At 44.1% G+C, this 22,582-nt stretch overlaps 1 protein-coding gene across 1 annotated transcript in view; it reads right to left on the bottom strand.

The window, feature by feature from the left end:
* Positions 1-22,299, bottom strand: part of CLIC4 (chloride intracellular channel 4) — a 61,917-nt gene extending 39,618 nt beyond the window's left edge. The window contains exon 1 of the mRNA XM_077337641.1: positions 21,977-22,299. Within this exon, the coding sequence (XP_077193756.1) occupies positions 21,977-22,051 (75 nt within the window). The 5' untranslated portion in view covers positions 22,052-22,299. The remainder of the gene's footprint in view (positions 1-21,976) is intronic.
* Between the last annotated feature and the right edge of the window lie 283 nt (positions 22,300-22,582).

Raw genomic sequence — 22,582 nt, 5'->3', positions numbered from 1 at the left:
GGAGACCCTTTCCTCACCTACTTCCTTGCCCCAGAAAAATCATCTGCCCCTCCCTGTGACTTTTTGGATCTTTGCTAGTATGGACCAATTAAACAGCAGGTCAAGAAAAAGACCTCGGATCCCTTTCTGCTTCTCGCATCCTAAATGTCCCCCCAAGAAATGCCTTTTCCTGTCTAAACAGCCTAGAGTGATATATCATGTTTTATTTAAGCCCAGTTTGGCCTTAGACCCACACGACCTCAAACGCAGACCTATTATTTCACCAACATTTTGTCGTTGTGTGATGCATACACATGCAAGTGTAAATGCCAACAAGTTACGGCATTTGTGGCAAACCTAGGAGAATTAATGACCATCCTATTGTACCAACAGGCACCAAGCCACACACCAAGCATATTTCTGAAGTGGGCAGGACCAGGTGGGGCTTTCCTCTTGCAGGGCTTTTGATTGTCTGTGATGATTTTTAAAAGTTGCTTCAGTGACAGTCACTACCACAGAACAAGGATGTTCACAGGGTCCACTGTATTCCTGTGTACATTTTTAAAGGTATCCTATCTGCCAGAAATGTTGTAGCATTACTAAAAGAGCTATGAATAAGTTTATTCACCAACATGCTGTGGTTGGCCCCACCTACTATGACAGTCATTTTGCAACTGGCTCCATCTCCTGGGGTGGCTATTTTGTGCTTCCACCTACTTTGTGTCAGAATTCCAAAGATGCTTGAAAAGGCTGGGATCCCTTGATCTAGACCAGGCTGCTGTTGTTGTTGGCTGTTTTGTTTAAGGGGCTCCTATAGTTCAGCAACACAGTAGTGAAAATCTAACCATTTCCAGGAGATAATTTTAAAACTACTTGAAATAAAAACAACAATACAACTCAAATTTCGTAAAACCTTGGGGGTTCTTGACAGCTTGGGAAAGGTTACCCAATTGGGTGGCAGTTAATCTTTTATATATTTTAAAAATGGGTCAAATGAGAAGATCATATATGGTCATGTTGACCTGTGCCCCGCCTCCCAAAATGGCCAATGATGGGCCTGGAGGGGGTGAGGAGGGGAGGAGCCCCAGATAGGCAAGTACACAACTATGCTTCCCAACCATATAATGCATGATCGTGCCACTTCTAGGGTTTCTCGAAGCCTGAAGAATGTTTCTGGGGTTTCTCAGTGGTAGAAAAGTAGAGAAAGGCTGATCTAGACACTTGTCTAATTGAGAGCAGAAGGTAATGTGCATTTCTGCAGGAACCAACATGCATCTTTATATTTAAATAAACATTGCAACCAGTAAATCAGTGTTTTGTAGAACACAATCATCCTAGTGAGAAGTTCAAAACAAAGAAAAGGGCATTGCTAGCTAATTAGAAATATAGAACCAGTTCCACTGATACAATTCAACTCTTCTGATCTTCTCCTTCCCCAGTTTCATTGTTATCTGGCAAACTAGTCTAAATATTTTGACCACCTGCAAACTAAGGGAAGATTTAATACAAAAATATAACCTCAAGATGAGCCACAGCAATACAGGAATGACAGCATTTTGCTGGGCCAGGCAGCAGAAAATGCCAGTGCATACAGTTACCATGAACAAAGGGACTTTGTGCAACACAAAACAAAAAGAGTCTAAATCTATGCAAGCACATACAGAATTCACTGCTGTTTATCTTTTATCACAGATGCGTCCTATGAATAGCTGCTTCTATTCCAGAATGTATAGCATGTCCATGACCAGGAATACCCCACTGATTTATTGCACACCTTGAGAGCTGTTTCAATTTTTTTCACTGCAAATCTTAAAAGCTTGGAGAGGTAAGCAACCAAAAGAACAACCAAATGTGTACACCAGCCTTTTCCCAATCTTTTGACTATGGAGGAACCCTTGAAACATTTTTCAAACTTCAGTGATGCCCAGAAGTGGTGACATGCCCTTAAAGTGGGCACAGAAGTAAGATGTGGGAGCCAGTCAATCATTCGGTTGATCATTTACCATTGTGAAGAAAGTGACTAGGCCTGTAGAGCAGTGGTCCCCAACCCCCGGGGCCGCGGCCCGGCCTCGGCACTGGGCCGCGGATCCCTCTTCCCGCCCCCCCCACAGCGAGAAGCTCGCCATGCTGTGAGCAAATCAGCCGCCGAAGCAGCCGATCAGCTTGCGGCCCGGCAAGCTTCTTGCTTTGGGAGGGGGCGGGAAGAGAAGCTTGCCGGGCTGCAAGCTAATCGGCCACTTCTGCCGCCAATTTCCTTGCGGCCTGGAGGGGCGGGGAGAGGGAGCCGCGGCCGCCAGCATGCCGGCGGCGCAAACGCGCACGCACAGACTTGCCGCACATGCGCGTTTGCATCCGGCGGGGGCGCAAACACGCACGCATGGCAAGTCCGCACATGCGCGTTTGCGCCGGGGCTGCTGCGCACGCGGGGGGGCCCGGGTCGCCCTCTCCCCGCACCCCGGCGCAGCGGTCCACAGCCTGGCAAAGGTTGCGGACCACTGCTGTAGAGCAACAGGGGAAGTGAGCTCCAATGACATTTGGTTACGTCAGCCGTCATCTGAACTTCTCGGCAAGGCTGCATAAGCCCAGGGATCCCCAGAACTCTGGTTGGGAATCCCTGATGTACACACACACTGAGAGTTTTTTTTGTTGGCTGTTTTGTTCAAGGGGCTCCTATAGTTCAGCAACACAGTAGTGAAAATCTAACAGTTTCCAGGAAATAATTTTAAAATTACTTGAAATAAAAACAACAGTACAACACAACCTGGGGGAAGGGGGACACTGTGATGTCATAGTGCCAGCCCATGTTCATCTGTGTAACATGGTCCTACATAGCAATCCTTGATAGCAATAGAATAGCTTGGGTGGATGGGGTAGAGATTACATTTTTGTGACAAAATATGGATTCAGCAGCTGCATTCACATAGGAAAGTGAGCCCTGGAAGTCTTTGGGGTAGCACACTTCCTTCCCTGCCCCCTAAATCAGGATTAAGCCATGCTTTGGAGGCATGGAAGCAAACCACAGTCTGAGATGCAGGTGTAGGGATGGACATGAACCAAATCATAAAGCATAATTTGCCCTGTTTGTGGACCAAGGTTTATGGTGGGTCTACTATCATGAACTCCCAAGACTATGCTGGTTTGTGGAAAGAACAGAAAGCAGGGGTTTAAAGGGATTCCAACTAACAAAGCTACAAGAACAGCTGAGTGGTGGGGAGCAGCTGGCTCCTGGTTACTCGGCAGTTTTTCGGGTTTTCTTTAAACTTTAAAAAAGGCCCAAAACAGCTGAGCTCAGCTTCCTGAAAACCCCATTGAAAAGGACTGCAGGGCCATGAATCGAGAACTAGTGTGATTTGCGAATGAACCTCCCATTTCAATTCAGTTTGTGGTTTGGCCATGAACCAACACAAACCACATTTTTCCGGGTTTTGTCCATCTCTACTCAGGTGACACCACAAACTATGGTCTGCCACAAGTGTGAAAGAGCTTCCTTTCTAAGATACAAAAAAGAAATAAGTGAGGAAGGAAAACACACAGATTAGGATGCAGTCCATGGGGTGGGGAGTCTAAATATCCTCCCTATTCGTTACAAAGCAGAAAGGAGTCATTTACCTGCAAAGGCAGCACTAGCCCAAGGGAAGAACTCACATGATTGACAATAGATGCACAATTAAAATCATTGTTGAGAATCTCTTGAGGATACAGCGTCATGTCTCAGGGGGAAAGGCTGGATTACTGCAATATTTCTAAAGTGCGTTCAAAACAAAGCACTGTACAATAAAGAAAAAAATATAAAATTGGCCCTGTGGGCATTCTTACTATCTAAACTCCATAGGTCATGCCTGCCAACTCTGATTCAGTAAACAATTGAAACACTAGAAGTAAGCACAAAGCAATTTATTTGGTCGTAGAACAGACACATGGAACCACCAGTTATCCTCCTGCACATCACGTGGGCTGGCTCATCCACGAAGGGTAGACCAGGTACCCAGACTGTATTTAGGGTACACCCAGACTGTATGTTCTGATAGGACACCATTCACAGTTTCTGATCTGGGTGACCCCAATGAAAATCCACAAAGACTTGAAGCTCACCACGTCGCTTTGGTTTAGCCACTGTCTCTCAAGGTTGCAGCAAGAATCAACATATCACAACCTAAATAAGCAGCGAAAGAATTTACCACCATACCAGAAATGCCACAGTCCCTCTGGAGTCAATCTGAGCCTTTAGTGTTTAGGAGGTGGTATTCATTTTGCTATCAAAATCTAGGTTCTTGTCTTCCGGTACAATTGTTGTTGACAACCCCTCTGTGTCGCCAAGCTCAAGATAAAGTGTTGCGGTATTTGAAGTGAGAAGGTTACACAAACGGCTGCCAGTGGACCTGTTTGTTTTATATTTTAAAAGCACACTTGGGATTCAGTGCTACATGTGGGGAGAGAGCAGCACTGAAGGGCTATTGCCCAAATGCTTTGCTTGTCTTTGTTAGTGACCGCAGTACAGTATGTGCTTTGGCTGCCGCACAAGAAGCGCCCCCCCCCTTTCACCTGGCCTCATTGCAAAAAGACAACACCAGCTTTCAAATCCATATTAAAACAATGGAGAATATTGCTTTCTACGTCTTCAAACTTTGAAATACAAAGCAAATTATACTCCTGGCACTTGGCTTTATCCATATGGCACCACAGAGTACTTCCAAAGAGACTTTTCTATTGTAAACATCTAACAATTTCGTTTAAGCAAAGAAACACACATTCCAGATTTCACATGAAAAGCATCAAGTTGATTTACAGCTCTTAGGAAAAGCTATTACACATGGGCTGACTTAGTCATGTTATTCGAAGCTCTGAATTAAAGAAGCAGACAAAGAAAAAAAATGAAAAAGCTACTTAAAAGCAACTTACAAAATATAGGCACAAAACTGAACTGCAATACAGACTCTCAAACATTATAGGCATTGTATATATTTGCTAACCTTGATCACAATTGCAAGACTATAGCTGCTCAGAAACCAACTCAGAAGTAAAATTACTTTATACACCCACAGTATGAAGAGAAGAAGAGTTGGTTCTTATATGTCGCTTTTCTCTACCCAAAGGAGTATCAAAGCGGTTTACATTTGCCTTCCCTTCCTCTCCCCACAACAGACACCCTATGAGGTGGGCGAGGCTGAGAGAGCCCTGATATCGCTGCTCAGTCAGAACAGCTTTATCAGTTCCGTGGTGAGCCCAAGGTCATCCAGCCGGCTGCATGTGGGGGAGGAGTGGGGAATCAAACCCGGTGAGCCAGATTAGAAGTCCACACTCCTAACCACTACACCAAACTGGCTCTCAATGGACAGCATTTGGGGATCCAGGTTCTATACAGAGAACTGCTTTTCCAAAATGTCTTAAGACTACCAGCAGAATGTTCATTTTGTGTGTCTTGCACCAGTCACAGGTCAAATCAAAAGAAATGTTTTGCTTAGGAGCAGAGTTGATCCAGCCAGTGATTGCTATCTGGTCGAATCCATTTCACTACTCTCAGCTTACAAGGAACTTATAAGCAGCTACAGCCAGGAAAACGAGTGAGCAGGTTCTTCTCCTTCCAGCAAGGCTCAGTCCACCATCCCATCCCAAACCTATCATATTTGTAAAGTTACCAAGTTAACAAAGCTGGATGAATAGTAAGCACTTTCACACTGGCTAAATGGTGAAGCTATTTGTTCCTGTTGTACCAGCGTGGTATGGTGGTCAGAACTTGTTTCTGGTGGACTCCACATTCAATTCCCCAACTCTGCCATGGAAGCTTGCTGGGTGATCTTGGGCCAGTCACACGTTCATAGTCTCACCTACCAACAGGGTTGTTGTGAAGATAAATTGAAGAGAAGAATGATGTAAGACAATTGGGTTCCCTGTTGAAATGTGCAGCATAAATTATTAATATGTCTTTTTAAAAGTACTCAGCCCAGAATTAGCCCTGTGTACTGGCATAAAGTTCATCAGATAGCCTTCAGGAAGCCAGCTTAAATTTCACATCTTTTACTTCACAACAAAAACCTACAAGGTAAAAATTGCAGACATTTGCTAAGTCTAGAATAGATCAGTTGCTTTCCCTCAAACCTTTTAGCAAAATCCATTCCCTGTAAAAGCTACTTCACTTTTTAAAAATACACCACAAAGTACAGAACAAAAGTCGGCAAGAAAAAAAAAAATACAGGAGCAGAGAAAAGAACTTGAAGGCCATCCAGAAGCAATGACTGACCTCATTGCTTTCATGAAAATCCACAGATGTTAATTCAGTCCTAGTCACTTACGGTCCTATATTTAGTTTATGCCTAATATGGCTGTCAAGCCCAGATCAGGCAGTTATTTCCCTTCTCCATGTAACAAAACCTCTTGGCCCTTGGGTTAAATGATACTTTTAGGGAAGAGCACTGCAGAAATGTGTCATTAACAGGGAGTTTTATTCTTAGTATAAACAAGTAACTTTGAAAGCGATGAAACTGGAAGCTGTTCCAGATATGTTAAGAATGGTAGATTAATTCCACTCTTCTGAAGTAGTGGTCAGGACTCAGAAGCATTACAGGTTATCTGAAAGTGGTTAAGGAAGATTAGTTTCCTCGTCAGAGTTTGGAAGCAGATGGAGATCCTCAATGAAAACAGAACTGACAGGTTACCTTATTAAATTTAAAAGTCATTGACTTAGGAAGTCAGCTGTCATTACGTTTGTGGGAGCCAAGAAAAACCATCATTTGAAAACAAAACAAACACTAGTCATTTGTTATCATTCATCAGGCAGACAACCATAAGATTAGACTAATAACATAAAAGTGTACACTGTTTTATTTAAAATATATATATGCATCCTACCTTTTGGATTTTAGAATGTCCCTCAGGAACCTCAGATACCTTAAAGCAGAGGTAGTCAACCTGCGGTCCTCCAGATGTCCATGTACTACAATTCCCATGAGCCCCTGTCAGTAAATGCTGGCAGGGGCTCATGGGAATTGTAGTCCATAGACATCTGGAGGACCTTGGGTTGACTACCCCGGCCTTAAAGCAAATAATCAAACACAAATATTGTAAAAATAACCCACAAAACGTGAAAACAAAGCAAGTTGAAAACACCAATGAAATTCAGCAAAGTAGAAGGATCAAAGAGCAACTATTAAGGGCTTTGTTGGGACACCTCCCTCCTTTTAACATCTGAACTGCAGTGATTTTTTACTGTTTTAGATTGCTACTGCTGTATATTAGGTGATATATTATTTTTAGCTTGCAGAAATAACCATTAATCTACTAAATTCACTGTTGGTATCCAGTTCCAAAGACTTAAGGGCACTTCAAACTTCCACCAGGCTTTTGGTTGATGATGGGGATAGAAATTCTGTTACTGACCCAACTCCCTTCCTTTCCTTTAATTGAGTCAGTAGCTCTATGGCAGGCTTTCTTCACCATGGTTTTGGGAAATCCCGGGGTTTCTTGATGGCCCTGGAAAGGTTTCTTGAATGGGTGAGAGTTAATTTTTATATATATATTGAAAAATTGTTAAATATTTATCAGGTGATGTGACCATATATGGCCATGTTGACCATCCCACTCCCAAAATGGCCAGTGATGGGTCTGGAGGGGGTGGGAAAGGGAAGGCCCCCGGGTGGGCATGTACACAGCTATGCTTCCCAACCATATTATGCAGAATCATGCCACTTCTGGATTTTCTCGAAGCCTGAAGAATGTTTCAGGAGTTTCTCAATGATAAAAGAGTTGAAAAAGGCTGCTCTATGGATTTGAGGCCATCTGAGGAAGAATGATAGAATTAAGATTTTAGTTGTTTTATTCATTTTAACTATTGCTGAACTGTGGGTGTTTTAAATTATAAATAGTATTATTATGTATATTTCTGTATGAAAAACAGAATACATGCTATAATTACAAAACTTTGACAAATTTTATGTTGGTAGCAGCTAGAATGATAATTGCATGTAATCGGGAAAATAGCAAAAATTTGACTATAGGAAATTGGTAGAACAAACTGAAACAATTTATAATATTAGAGAAAATAACTAGTAATATCAAAACTATTAGAGGAAACAAGACTTTTATTTTACTTGGAAACCTGTATTCAACTAGAAAAAATTCTCTGATAGCAATATATGGGAAATGGTGATGCAAATATGCAGCTCTATGATGGGTTTGTATGTTTGTGGGGGGGGGGGGTTCCTCCTCCTTCCTCTCCTCCCTAGTGTTGAATTTCGGCTTTTGTTGTTTGTAACGTGGCATGTGTGATTTATTTTTTGTCCTGTCTTAAAAAAAACAACTATGTTTTAATCGATGATCTTTAAACCACCCTGAGCTTGTGTCAGAAAGGACAGTATATAAGCTTAATAAATAATAATAACAACAACTTCACAAGGAAGGAAGGGAAGCAATTTCCATGGATGCCCCCCCACATTCAGATATCACTTGGTCCCTTATGCTGATCCTGAGGATGTTCTGACCCTCCCCCCACTCCAAAGATTGAGCAACAGCAGGGAGAAGTAGAGGGTCTTATTGGATACACGCCAGTATTTTAAAATACTATTTTTATCATAGCTATTACTATCTTTAGGGTTAAACAAATTTTGAGTCCAATGCTACCTTTGAGGCTAACAAAGGCCAATCCATTTCTACTTGAAGCAGCCCACCAAGGAGGAGAGATCTTCAAATGACAGTGGACAAATATAGCAGTAGCTGCATTCCAGACCACATAGCACTGGCATATCACCAAAGCTGGCATCCTCAGAGTGCCATTCATTAAAAAGTGTGAGAACATGAAGGCAACCACACCCAAGACTGAGAAACAGGTCAAGAGGAGCCATAGATTCCATTTACATAAAAACTGATGCTGTTTCTCAGGAAATTAATACGCTAACTAATACGGTAAAAGAGTGATCCAAAGAGAAATACTTTTAGACTCCATTCAAGTGCTTAAATCTGAAACCAAGTGTACCCTTGGACTTGATCATGATCAACGTGCACAGTATTTAACAGGATCACCTTTTCCCTGCCCCGCTCAACATGCCAGGTGCAAGCTCTCTTGAACAAAATATCTGGCCATTGTAATACATCTCATTAGTCCCCTCTACCGCAGAAGCCATATTTTGAAGGTTTCATGGTATTCATATTGTCATATATATTGTCCTATTGGCAAGAGCCAATTTGGTGTGAGACCCAGTTTGGTGTAGCAGTTAACAGCAGCAACCACTAATCTGGGGAACCAGGTTTGACTCCCCACTCCTCCACACGTAGCCAGCTGGGTGAACTTGGCCCATGCACAGAGCTCTCACAGGGTGTCTCTTGTGGGAAGGGGAAGGGAGGGCGACTGTACGCTGCTTTAAGATTCCGTGTAGTAAAAAGCGGGGTAAAAAAAAAAACAGCCCTTCTCTAGTGGTCATTTCCAGTTTCTACTGCACACCCCCCTATGCTGGTCCTAAGGGGCAACTGACCCCACTCTATCCCCAGGATCAGAGTCAGCATGGCCACTTAAAAAAACTTAAAGGTACATACATTCCTCAACTGTATCATTGGATACAAGTCATTCTACGGGACTGGTCTTTGAAGAACATACTGCAAGTACAGTTGGGTGAAAAGGCTGTGGCATCATCTGTATAGGGCTGCCAAATCAATGGCCTTCTCAGCAACGGCAGCCTCCCCGTGGAAAACCTCGCTTAGGGAGCACCACCTGAACATCTCCTGCCCCACATACAGGAAGGGAGCTTCAACCTTCCTCTGTAAGGCCTTGACACCTGCACATTCAGAGGTGTGCCCTTTAGAACGGCTTCTTCCCCTTAGTAACTTAGTAAATTAAACAGACACCACCCTAACCAGCTCCTGGAGCATTAGCTGTAAGTTGCTGCTTAATTCAGTTTAACTTGACTCCCTCTGGTTTTTCTATCCTTTTTGCTTATGTTTTTTTAATTGCAATCTGATTCAGGCGGCCACATGTTTTGGCAGGGAAACAGAACACAAGCAGAGACATCCCACCGCTGTATAATACAACTCTATTACGCAAAGTTCACGGCTGTCCTATGGCTCATTACAAATTTCAAATACATGCCCTCAGCACTGAACAAGTTGCTGCTGCACTGGTCTTATTATCAAATCAGAGCTCCGGTCTATCAAGCTCAGCATTATCTATTCTAACTGGCAGCAGCTCTCTAAGCTCTCAGTCAGAGAAGGTCTTTATCTGGAAATGTGCGAGGTAGAACTTGGGACATTCTGCACGCAACGCACAAACACAGGGCCCTTTTAAGTACACATCCCCATCATGTTAAGTCACCTTCATACACAGTTATGTCGGTTTATGTGCCCAGGACAATTGCACACAGAAGTAAACACAAACCCTATGATGTTCTTTCCCTCTTCAAGGCATTTTGAAAAGAAATAGAATGCGGCAGAGTCATCAGGTGCACTAACAAAGCCATGCCTCTATAAATAGGAACACTAAAGCAGGATCTACAGAGAGCAAAGCGCCGCCCTCTCAGCCTCCCAAGCTCTTTTGAAACACTCCAAAGTGCTACTGCAAGCTCAAATTGAACAGATCCAGACCCGCAGAACAATGACTTCTAAAGGGAACCCGTAGTCATTAATTGCATAAAGTTAACAAAAAGAATTTTAAGCTTGATAACATACAAAGCATGAAAGCAGGGCTCTAGGCTACGACAGAAGCCATATCCAACAACTGATCAAAAGCAACCTGGCAATGACAGAGCACCACAAGTTGTGATGTTGTGCATCCCCAGTGTCTTCTATAGAAATGCAATTGTGGCCCAGTCTGTTGCAGTAAAAGCTCACCAAGGCCACACATATTGGTGCATTTGTGTGCCAGTTGGTTTTCAAGGAAACAGTCCGAGCAATTTCATCAGTGACAGAGTGCCAGGGATAGATCCAGACTACGTTTTCTCCCAATGGAAAGCTTTCCTACCTCATTACCTTCCACCAACTGGAGGGTGGGAGGGTTGACCCTCAAGGACAACATGATGGGCAGGTCAGAGGCCTGCAGTAGAACAGGGAACTTAGTGAAAATTATACCCTCAGTTCTCTTGCTCTGTCCTTAGACCATGTATGCAGAAGCTGAAAAAAGATTACAACTACAATGACGTCAAAATATATAGATCTGGCTCACATATTTTCCCTACTTAAGGGTTACTATTATCCAGTATTTAAGTATGGACATCTTGGGGGACACCCCCCATTTTTTTTTTTTTTTGTTAAGAGTCGACGTGTTGAACAGCCCTACGAACTGTTGTTCTAAAACTCGAATTGGCACAGTTTTCACCAAAGCCAGTATTTGAATTTTTCTCATCAAAAATTTCTCTAAGCAATGGTATCATGTCAGAAACAGAGCAATGGGGGACATGAAGACTAGCCAGAAGTAAAGGACAGGTAAGCCATGAAGCAGTGGCTTAATAGTGAATTTACATTTTAAAAAACTAGACTTGTAAATCTCAACATCATTTCTGGAGCAAAAAGTTTCAGACAATGATTAGGCCTGACTGTGACCAACAAAGATCTTGGGAGTCAGGGTCATTTAATGAGCTTATCCGCACTAACCACCTCAGGGATGATTGTCAAAGGTGAAGAAATTTCAAGGGATGCCTTAAAAGCCTGACTCACCTCCTCCAGAAATCACATTCAAAGTCCCCTTAACTTGAGCCACTTCTCAGCTCTGATGTTAACATACTAATAGTGTCTCCTGGACCAGCCTACTGAAAAATGACTTGGGAAGCCAAATTTTTGAAGTGATCTAGTGAGTTTACATAAGTGCTCCATTTTCACCAGCCACATAAAAATGACTGCTAAGCACAATTCCAATCAGTTTTTATGCCACCTCTTATATCACTGAGAAAGTTTACCTGTTCCTGAGCCACCTAAACCAAAATGCTGAGCAGTCTTGATTTAAATTTTTTTTTAAACCATGGGATTGCTAAAGATCCTGCAACTGAAGGTTGTGTATCAGACAACATAGGGCTTGCAAAACAGAGCTCTTCCGCCAGGCTTTCAGATGAGGCCAGTGATGAGGGCCTCCCTACAACCCTGTCCCCTTGCCAGGCAACCTTGATATCCTGTATGTCCCTGACTGTTGCTGTTTTCCCTTTCAACTGCTTATATGTTGTGCTGTTATGACTGTTTATATCTTTTTTTTGTTTATATTGTTCCATATGCTCTATGTACCTTTCCCCATGTATACCACCTCGAGATATCACAGTGAGGGGTGGTTTACTATACACTAACACATACAGCTGCATTGAAATGTACAAGCAAGCATTTTCAAGGCAGTAAGGAAATGTGCATGTCGCAATCTAGGTCCCCAATACTTGGGAAGCCTGCCAGCCATTGTGAAGAGCCGTTTGCTTTCCAGCCCCTTTCTCAAGTATCTCAGACATGGAAGGGCAATCAGCTCCTTTTCCAGAGGCCCCCCACCTCCTCTGACTTCACCAAACTATTGCGCCCACTATAACGGGGGCGGGGGGGAGATAGTCACGTAAATAGCTTTGGAAGTTTTCCTTGCTAACACTAAAGAAGGGTGGTGGCATTCCCAAAAAATGCCTTTCTTTTACTACACTTGGTTCTTAAACATTCATCCTGTTGCAAGTCATCCAGCCAGACTACACTGATCCATGCTAATGTAGTTTCTAGGCTAGACAACTGTTACTTGTTCCAAATGAGGACTGCCCATAAGCAACCTGGAAAGTGTCAACCAGAGCAAACTACAACAGCCCGTCTTTCTTTCATCTGAAGCTAGCTACATTGAACATATGAACACCCATTTGCTCCCAAGTTCAATTTAAGCTGTTGACTCTTACGTCAAAAGCCTTTCACAATTCAGGACCCACGTATCTGAAGGGCCACCTCTCCTGCCATGAACTCAGGCAGCTTATTTGATGACAATACTTATTTCCTCCGTTGAGTACCACTTCTTCTGCGAATGAATCACACCGCCCAACGTAGTGCCTACTTGGATGGATGAAGAGCACCATTCAGTAATAAGCCTAACTACTTGCTCTTTATACTCCCCTGGTCATTTATGGGGAACCAGCTTGATGTAGTGGTTAAGAAAGGAGGTTTCTAATTTGAAGAAAGGTTTGAATCCTCCACATGCAGGAGCCAGTCACAGTTTTCTCAGAGCTCTCTCAGCCTCACCTACCTTACAGAGTGTCTGTTGTGGGGAGGGGAAGGGTAGGCATTTGTAAGCTGCTTTGTGGCTCCTTCAGGTAGTGAAAAGCAGGGTAAAAAAACCCAACTCTTTACACTACACCTGTCTTGCAGAATGGCACGCTCCTCCTCTGCCCATTCCAGGGCATTTTGGGGCACTGGACTAATTTTATAGCTCGCCAGAGGAGGTTCAAAAGGCATTCTCACTTCTTTTTTGGTGAGGGCCCTGCACACACAAGCTGCCTTTGAACAGACCTTTACTTGCAACTGATGGCAATGTGACTTGTTGGAGCTGTGCAGGAAGCCAGGACAGGGTCATTTTTCGGAGCAATATGTAAGGCTTTTAAACACTTTATATTATTTTTATTTTGCCTGTTGTCATTTTGTTAGCCATATGGAATCCCTGTATAAAGGCAGAATATAATGAGAAAATACAAAGTGTTGGGATTGCCCAAACCTGGAATAAATTCTAAACACTTAGTGTCAACAGAACGATTTCTGAAAGCTGCACCTTGGGCTTCCGTTTCCATAAGAGACATTGTGGGTATAGGCTGAAGAACTTGTCCTCCAGGTCTGGACACCATCTCTCATGCCCCTGGGTCTGAAATCACTGCCTTCTGAAAACGCAGCAGCCCAGTTGCGTTTCAGATTCAGGTGAAGGTGTTTTTACTGGATTATCCCTTCAGCAAGAAAAGCTGCACCTAGCATGCGGAGTATCCCTAATGGGATTATTTTGAAGGCAAGCCAAACCTCCAATAAGATTACCTCGTGACAGCAGCACTAGAGTTGAACGAACATTGCTTATTTCATGTCTCGGAGGTACTCTGTACGCCCCGTCAACATTCCTTGGTGAATGTGTTACTATTACACTGCAGTTCAAGAGAAGACCCATTCAAGATAGGTTCTCTTACACTGAACCAGTCCCCACATATTCTGAATTCACAAAACTAAAACCCTGATTTAGCCTTCTGTTAAAACATTCAATGTGAGGTATGAAAAGTGAAAAATCAACAGAAGTTGCTTAAGGCTACTGGAACTGAGCAGCCCCCTGCTGATTAAGACTACCCACTGATCCAGAGTGACCCACTTGCAGGAGACATATGACTAGGAATCTTACAACACTGCCTCTAGCACAGGGGTAGTCAACCTGTGGTCCTCCAGATGTCCATGGACTACAATTCCCATGAGCCCCTGCCAGCAAATGCTGGCAGGGGCTCATGGGAATTGTAGTCCTTGGACATCTGGAGGACCACAGGTTGACTACCCCTGCATACAGCCACTGTTTTCTTGCTGCATCCACTGTACAGCATAGAAGTCTGAAATTGGTGAAAAGTCAGCACACACAGTTGAGTGCATGGAGCAGGGGTAGTCAAACTGCGGCCCTCCAGATGTCCATGGACTACAATTCCCAGGAGCCCCTGGCATGGAGGATGCTATCAGGCACAGCTAGAAGGTTCTTCTGCCTGTGGATTTCTTGCCATCATGTGACTCTGCTAAAGCAGGGCTAGACAAGTCCCAGGCACCAGGGCACATAGAAATTTACAGAACGTCCTGCTGGAAAAAGCAGATAGGAAGAGTAGCCAAGAGCACTTTTTACCAGCTTCTGTGCTGAGTCAGATGCCGCTTCTCCTGAGCAAAAAACCCCTCTTGCCACTGTGATGCATCCCCTGGGAACATTTTGATTAGATTAAGGTGGAGCCACCCTTGAAGAGTGTCCAGAGGTTATAGTTGGTACAGAATGCTGTGGCCAGAATTTTAAGTGGATGGATGTGGGGCAGGTGACAACTGTATCACTGCAGTCTTGTTCCACCTGTGCTGGCTTCCCAATTTCCTTTCAGGTTCAATTCAAGGCGTTGGTACGGATCTTTAAACCACAACACAGCTTGTGGCCAGCATACCTTAAGGAGCACCTACTGTCATATGAACCTAGCCAACCACTACAATCATTTTAAGAGGCCCTGCTTGGGGTTGTGACGCCCAACATTTTCAAGCAATTATTTTAATATAGTGCGTCTCAGGGATGCTCAGATGTAAAAGATTTATCATTTCACATTAGGATATATTTTGTTATATGACATGTATAGGCACTTTCTTACCATTGCTTGTCTATATATTCATCTTACAGCACTCAAAAGGCGGCAATGTGGTATTTAAAAGACAGATACCAGAAAAAACAGATCTAGCATTTCAATTCTGGGGTTGGCTCCTAGAGCCAAAGAGAATTTATAACTGCCTTTGTTAAAGGCCAGCTTTTCTCAAAGTACCTCGAAACACATACATACATTGTTCTGTTTGTAGAGATGAGTCAAACTTGGCTACCAGGGTGTTTTTAAAATGCCAGAAACATTGGCTTGGTACCAGCCAGTTTCCAGATTGTGGGCAGCTGGAAGCAGACTTCGGTTTTTGCATACCAGACTTACAGTTTCATTGCGCTCCTTCTGGCCTGGAGTTTCTATTTGATTTGGGGATATTTCCACCACCCAGTGAGAGAATGCCTCATATTTGTCAGTGCCAGAAGGGATTGCTACTCCTCCCTTTGTACCTACACAAGAGTAGATAGGAGATGGCTGCTAACAGTTGTGCAGTCAGGAGTACAGGAGGTACCACCCTTACCCCTTCAGTTAATGCAAACTTTAAAGTTAGTGTACAAAAGTTACCCACTTTATAATCTTAGAGCAGTAGGAAACTCTTCTATCCAGTTAATAAAAGCTTTCAAACCAGACAGCAACAGTGACCTACCTAACAGGGCTGTGGGTCAGGACAATAGCTGTACGTATTAAGGATAACACGTAATACCATCTCAAAATTTGGCTTTCCTTGCTCCAGCATATAACCTAGCCAGGCTACAAATACCACACATTCATTACATTCCACTGGGTGTTTTAAGTACTGCATATAACGGCTGGAATGAATCCTCCTTTATCAATTATACATGTAAAACTGCTAGGAAGCTCTCAGGGAATGAGATCTATTAGGCCAGTTCTGCTTTATCAGCATCCAGCAAATATTTGCACTGAAATTAACATGGGCCACAGGCAGAGTACCAGAGGCAAGGCACAAAGACTCATTACCACAGACCACCAGCACAAGTGCTACAAAGCAATGCTGTATTTCATTTATATATCTTGGGCTTGCTTGGCAAATATGTTTTCTTTGTTTGGACATGAATTATAGCAGATCTGAGTGTAGAAATTTCCTCAACAACCCCCCGCCATGAGTATGCTTCATCCTTCCACAGTGGGAACTAGCAACATCCAACTGTTTTTTCTTCCCCGGTGCAAACAATATATTTTTAGGCCAGCTTTTTAAGGGCTTCGCAGTAATTCCCAGTCCTAGTTCCCAATGCCCACTCATTTTAGCTCCCAATGTCTCTAGTGCAGTGGTTCTCAGCCTTCCAAATGCCGCAACCCTTTAATACAGTTCCTCATGTTGTGGTGACCCCCCAACCATAAAATTATGCAAGTGTTCTTTCACAGAAATCAAAGTGAAACTGACCAATGGCGTGATCCATTGTTCATGATTGTATATCAATTGGGTTTTTTTCCAGGGTTTCTCAGTTCAGCTCTGCCTCTTGTTCCACCATGCTGATCTTGCTCTTTTCCACTGCTCCAGACAGACCAACGATCCATCTCGATCTACCCCACAAGCCTGCTCTGTGGCGCCTGCAGAAGGAGTGGCAACAGTGGCAGTGCCACACCTCCCCCCCCCACCGGCCAAGCTGCTTGCCCTGCCGTGACCCCCGTGAAAGGGTTGCTTGACCCCCAAAGGGGTCCCAACCCCCAGGTTGAGAACCACTGCTCTAGTGTTTGCAAGCCACATAGCTACAGGTGTTAGCCACAGGTGTTGGCATACACTGAATGAATCTGATTGTTTAGAATAGATTTCATTTGCACAAACAGTTCACATGACCTGTAATCCTAGCCTAGATCCTCTTTCTTTCCATGTGCTAAAGCACAACTGCCCAGGTGGTACAAATACAAAATTTCTCAGCCTCCGTGTCAACTGGCTCCCACTGTAAGGTACTTGTAGGCATTTCCCTTCAACTAATCAACACCAAAACTTTCCATAAACTATTAGTACTCCACAACATGTGTGACACAAGATTCAAGCAATCTCTAGCACAGACCTTGTCTTTTACCGGTGAAAAACCCCTGAAATGTTCTTAAGGCTTCAAGAGGCTGCAGAAGTGGTGTGATCATGCACAATATGGTTGGGAAGTATAGCTGTGTAAACACCCACCCAGGTCCCCTCCCCTTCCCACCCCCTCCAGGCCCATCAGTGGCCACCTTGGTGGGGGGAGGCAAGTTGACATGACCATATAGGGTCATTGTTGTTGTTGTTAGTTGCGAAGTCAAGTCCGACCTATTGCGACTCCGTGGACAATGATCCTCCAGGCCTTCCTGTCTTCTACCATTCCCCAGAGTCCATTTAAGCTCCCACCGACTGCTTCAGTGACTCCATCCAGCCACTTCATTCTCTGTCATCCCCTTTTTCTTTTGCCCTCAATCACTCCCAGCATTAGGCTCTTCTCCAGGGAGTCCTTCCTTCTCATGAGGTGGCCAAAGTATTTGAGTTTCATCTTCAGGATCTGGCCTTCTAAGGAGCAGTCAGGGCTGATCTCCTCTAGGACTGACTGGTTTGTTTGCCTTGCAGTCCAAGGGACTCGCAAGAGTCTTCTCCAGCACCAGAGTTCAAAGCCTCAATTCTTTGACGCTCGGCCTTACTTATAGTCCAACTTTCACAGCCATACATTACAACTGGAAATACCATAGCCTTGATATCACCCAATAAATGTTTAACAAATTTTAAAAATATATAAAAAATTAATTAACTCCCACCCATTCAGGAAACTCTTCCAGGGTTGTCCAGAAACCCCAGGTTGAGAAAGCGTGCTCTAGCATGTTGGAAGAACACAATGATGCTTCAAGATGCATCTTCTATTGAAAGTAACCCATGTTCAAAGCAGTCCCTGAATCATCTTTCTCAACTGTTCTAAAATAAATCTGTTCAGTCACGCTAAAGTCCTGAGACAAACATAGATATACAAAACAAAAAGCCTATTTCTAAGACGTCATTTCTTCACAGCAACAGAGACTATATGTTATTCCAGCCTTTCACAATTTTTTTACCATTGAGAAATCCTTGAAATATTTTTCAGGCGTCAACAAATCCCAGAAGTGGCATGATCATGCAGAATATGGTCAGGAAACACAGGTGTGTAGACGCCCATGCAGGGCCCCTCCCCTTCCCACCCCTCCAGAACTTGACCCTCGGGCTGAATGGGGAGGGGTTTGGGAGATTAGAATTCTCGTCAGGAAGTGATCACTGTCTGTTTAATTGTGATAAGGGGGTTATGGGTTTTATGGAATTTATTGTATCTTATTATCTTGTGAACCACCACAAGACCTTCGGTATAAAAATTGAAAAATAAATAAATAAATAATCAATCATTGGCCATTTTGGGAGCGGAGAAATACTCTGGCTTCTCTTCAGATCGCATAAATCTTTTGCCTTTTTTTTACCTGATAAATGTTTAACAAATTTAAAATATATATAAAAATTAATTAACTCCCACCCATTTGGAAAACTCATCCAGGGCTGTCCAGAAAACCAAAGATTATCACAAAACCCTGGTTGAGAAAGCCTGTGCTACTTTGACATGTCCTGCAGGTATAGTGCAAAGATGCCAGCATATTAGGCAAGGATGCAGGAGGTGGGATAGGTCACATGTGAACACCTCAAAGATATGCTAGATTTCTGAATATCCAAGTGGCCCTTTATAGTCCTTAAAACCAAACGTCATAGAAGGGCAAAGAAGAACACCCTTCAGCCTTATTCACACTATCTCCAAGAGTATGTGAGTAATGGATTATTCATAGCCTGCATGAAGTAATGGCAGTGGGAGAACATTACTTCATCGAGAGTCCTCAAGGCCCCACCCCTTGATTCAAGCCCAAAGTTTCTGTTCTTAACTGTGCTCCTTGAATGCCAGAGGGGTGGGGGTGGTATACTGTCACAGAAGCACGGAAGAATGGAATGGAAAGATTAACATTAGCAAACTAGAGATCAGAGCTTATTTTGGGAAGTCTTTTTTTTCCAAAGAAAGATTGTCCTGAATGAGTGTTAAAACTAGAGCATCTGGTAGGACTTCAAACATCACCCAAGCCTGGGCTAGAGTCAACACAGAGAGAAATGACTCCTAAAAAGGGCATTTTTCTGAAGCATATGATGTCCTTTTTCAATCAGCAAGAAGTGAGGCATGGAGCTGTTTTCAGAAAAAGCTTTCGCAAAGCCCTCTTTAACCCTTCTGAAAACCACGTCCGACACGAACAAATTCCATGTAGGTAACTGCAAGAGCTAGAAAGACAACAAAAAGAATGGTAAGGAGGAAGGCTTCTCCCCCAAACATCACTGAAATAAAAGTTAATCTCTGCTGGGCACGGAGAGACAGCGAAGGATCAAAACTTTAGAGATGGAAGAAGGAAATCACAGCTGGCCTGAGAGGCAGCACCCAAGGGAAGTCTGCATTATTCCAGCAACTGGAAGAAAGCCCATCTTGGGGTTCAAATGAAAGCAACAGGGCAACTCCAGCCATCCTGCATGTTCAAACCGAGTGGGCTGAAGCGGCACCGTCAACATTCCAACAAATAGTGTAAATCTTTAATCCCATCCTGACCTATCACCAACTCAGCAGCAGCATCTGCTTGAATGTTCCCTCTATGCTCTCTCCCAGAATCCAAAGGAGGGACGGGAGGCAAGGAAGGCCAGGCAAAAGAATCCAAGACGCCTTGTTCAAATGTTTTTCCACTGTTCCACAAGAAGACACCTCCAGGAGATTTGCAACTGACTATGGAAATCCAAGTCAAGGCAACTATACACTTAGGGATGGGCAATGCTCTCTAAGACGGCCACACTACCAAACGTTGTGACCAATTAAGAACCAAATATAGTTTACAAGCTAGTTGTGGGACAGATTAGTGATAACAGTTTGAGGTGGCTGTCAAACTAACAGCGCCTTACTAGGTGTAAGAGGACACTAGGGGTCCCTGTGGAAAGGAGTTGTAGGGAAATCCTTAAAGGGGAATATTCACAACCCACACAATAGCCAGGGGTGAAGACTATTAGCCTTCATCTGTGGAGCAATATATTGACTGGCACTGTGGAGGAGAGAAGAGACAGTTTAGAGCTGCATATACCCAAAACATGGAGGGGAATCCAGTAGGCCTCTAGAGCAGGGGTAGTCAAACTGCGGGCCTCCAGATGTCCATGGACTACAATTCCCATGAGCCCCTCCCAGTGTTGGCTGGCAGGGGCTCATGGGAATTGTAGTCCATGGACATCTGGAGGCCTGCAGTTTGACTACCCCTGCTATAGAGGATGGACAAAACTGCTTGTTTTCCTTTACACAAGCAAATACTAGAAACTATGCTGCAGAAATAGAACTTGATCAGGTTTAATAACATTTCTGAATTCCTACTTCTACAATAAAACTATCAAGTTGTCATATCAAAGACCAGGAAATGATAAGGGATGACATACAGAAAAGCAGAAGACTGTATAAGCAAGAAAAAGAGCCACATGGTTTTATTTTAAAATATTACCATCCAGGTTTTCACCTACAGGACCTGAACTTCCTTTTGTTGTTGTTGTTATGTGCGAAGTCGTGTCCGACCCATCGCGACCCCATGGACAATGATCCTCCAGGCCTTCCTGTCCTCTACCATTCCCCGGAGTCCATTTAAGTTTGCAAATTCCTATTACACCACAATTCAACTTATGTTGCTCCACAGGTCAGAGTAAAAGTATACACTGAGACTATTACTTCCAAACAAATCCTGCTTCGAGTATATAAAAATGATTGTTGTGTCTGTCATAAAGTCAAAGTTTTATAATAATATATACTTCTTAAAAATGACTATCCCACCCTTCCATATGACTCAGGGCAAGTAACAATCTCCCATCTCAATATATTAGTTGTGAAACGTGCTGCCTTTGCAATCTCTTTTCACTAGAAAAGCTCCTTGGTAAACCTTTCTTCTAAGCAATCAGGTATTTTAATACACATGATGATGACACCCTCGATGCGTTTCTTTTATGACAGTACTGTTGCAATACATGCATTGCTTTTATGAGTAACAAATTGTTAAGAGCTTTTCAAAAAGTGGGATACAATGCTGCAGCTTGCCCCCAAAGCCAACTATTTAGGGGGGACGGCACCTGACTGGACCGCTAATACAAAACAAGAACAGAATCTGCAAAAAAGAAACGGGGACCCAGCAGCTTTATTGCTACCGGGAAGGAGACAATCTCAAAAGGCTGAAAAGCATTTCCCTGTAGGCTGGGTTAACTAGATAAATTACAGGAGGGGGGGCTATCACAAAGACTGAGATGCAATTTGCTTGGAGCATTTGAAAGGGGAGGGCTTGCAATTTTTTTAAACTTTATTGCAGCTGTGTCGGAAGGGGTGAAAGGAACAGGGGGAAGAAAAAGAGTGTTTTTAAAACATTCACACAATTCCTAACCCGTCTCGGGACTGGCAGAGGCAATCAAGTCAAGCCGATTCCCTCTGGAGAAGGAAACCTCTAAGAAGGAAAAGCAGCGAAAGCAAAAGGAAAGGAGCAACATCTGTTCAGGATGAGTGGGAGAGTCGCCGGCAGGGAGCACAGCCCTCCCTGCCGCATTAGCTAAAGAGGACGTCTAAAGTCGATTCCCTCATTGAGGCGCACAGAGCAAAACCCGAGATGGACTCTGCGGATTGGACTACAGATAAAAGGCGATTTAGCCAGCCGAATTCCGAGGGGTCCTTATTAGGCTGGTTCACTTTTACCTTGACGAAGAGCTCGATGAGCGGCTCCTTGTCGCCCTCCTCCTTCACCCCATTCACCGGCATCGAGAGTGCCATGCTGGGCTCTGCCTTCTTCCCTCGGCGGTGCGCGTCTCTGTGGAGGGAAAAGCCGCCGCCCCTACAACCGAGTCGCCCTCCCGGCCCCCTCGTGCACGCGCGCACCCTCACCGCCGCCGAAAGAGGCGGGACCGCAACTGAGACGCGAAAGCGGGAGACGCCCGCTCTTTATACCAGGAGGCGGGGCGAGTCGCGAGAAGGAGGCCGGGCCTAAGTCATTGACCAGCCGCCCCTCCAAGAAAGAGGCCGCGAAAAGGAAGCGGCACGGGCTATTAATATAAGGGGGCGGGGCTAGTCGCGAAGAGAGGCGGGGCTTAGGGCGCGCGGCGCGCCTCCTCTCCGAAAAGGGCTGCTTATCCGAAGGGGCGGAGCTAACGCCGAGAAAGCGCCGCCTCTCCCGGGCAAGCGGACGGCCTTTTGTATTGCCAGGGGCGTCGCTTGAATAAAACCAGGGCGTGGTAAGGGAAAGAAGGCGGGGCTGAGGGCCGAGCGAAGTCCCTACAGAGGGAGAAGGGGGCGTGGCTGGGCTCC

Source organism: Paroedura picta, chromosome 5 (genome assembly GCF_049243985.1).
Source record: "Paroedura picta isolate Pp20150507F chromosome 5, Ppicta_v3.0, whole genome shotgun sequence".
Lineage (NCBI taxonomy): Eukaryota > Metazoa > Chordata > Lepidosauria > Squamata > Gekkonidae > Paroedura > Paroedura picta.
This window is presented reverse-complemented; position numbering and strand designations above follow the sequence as displayed.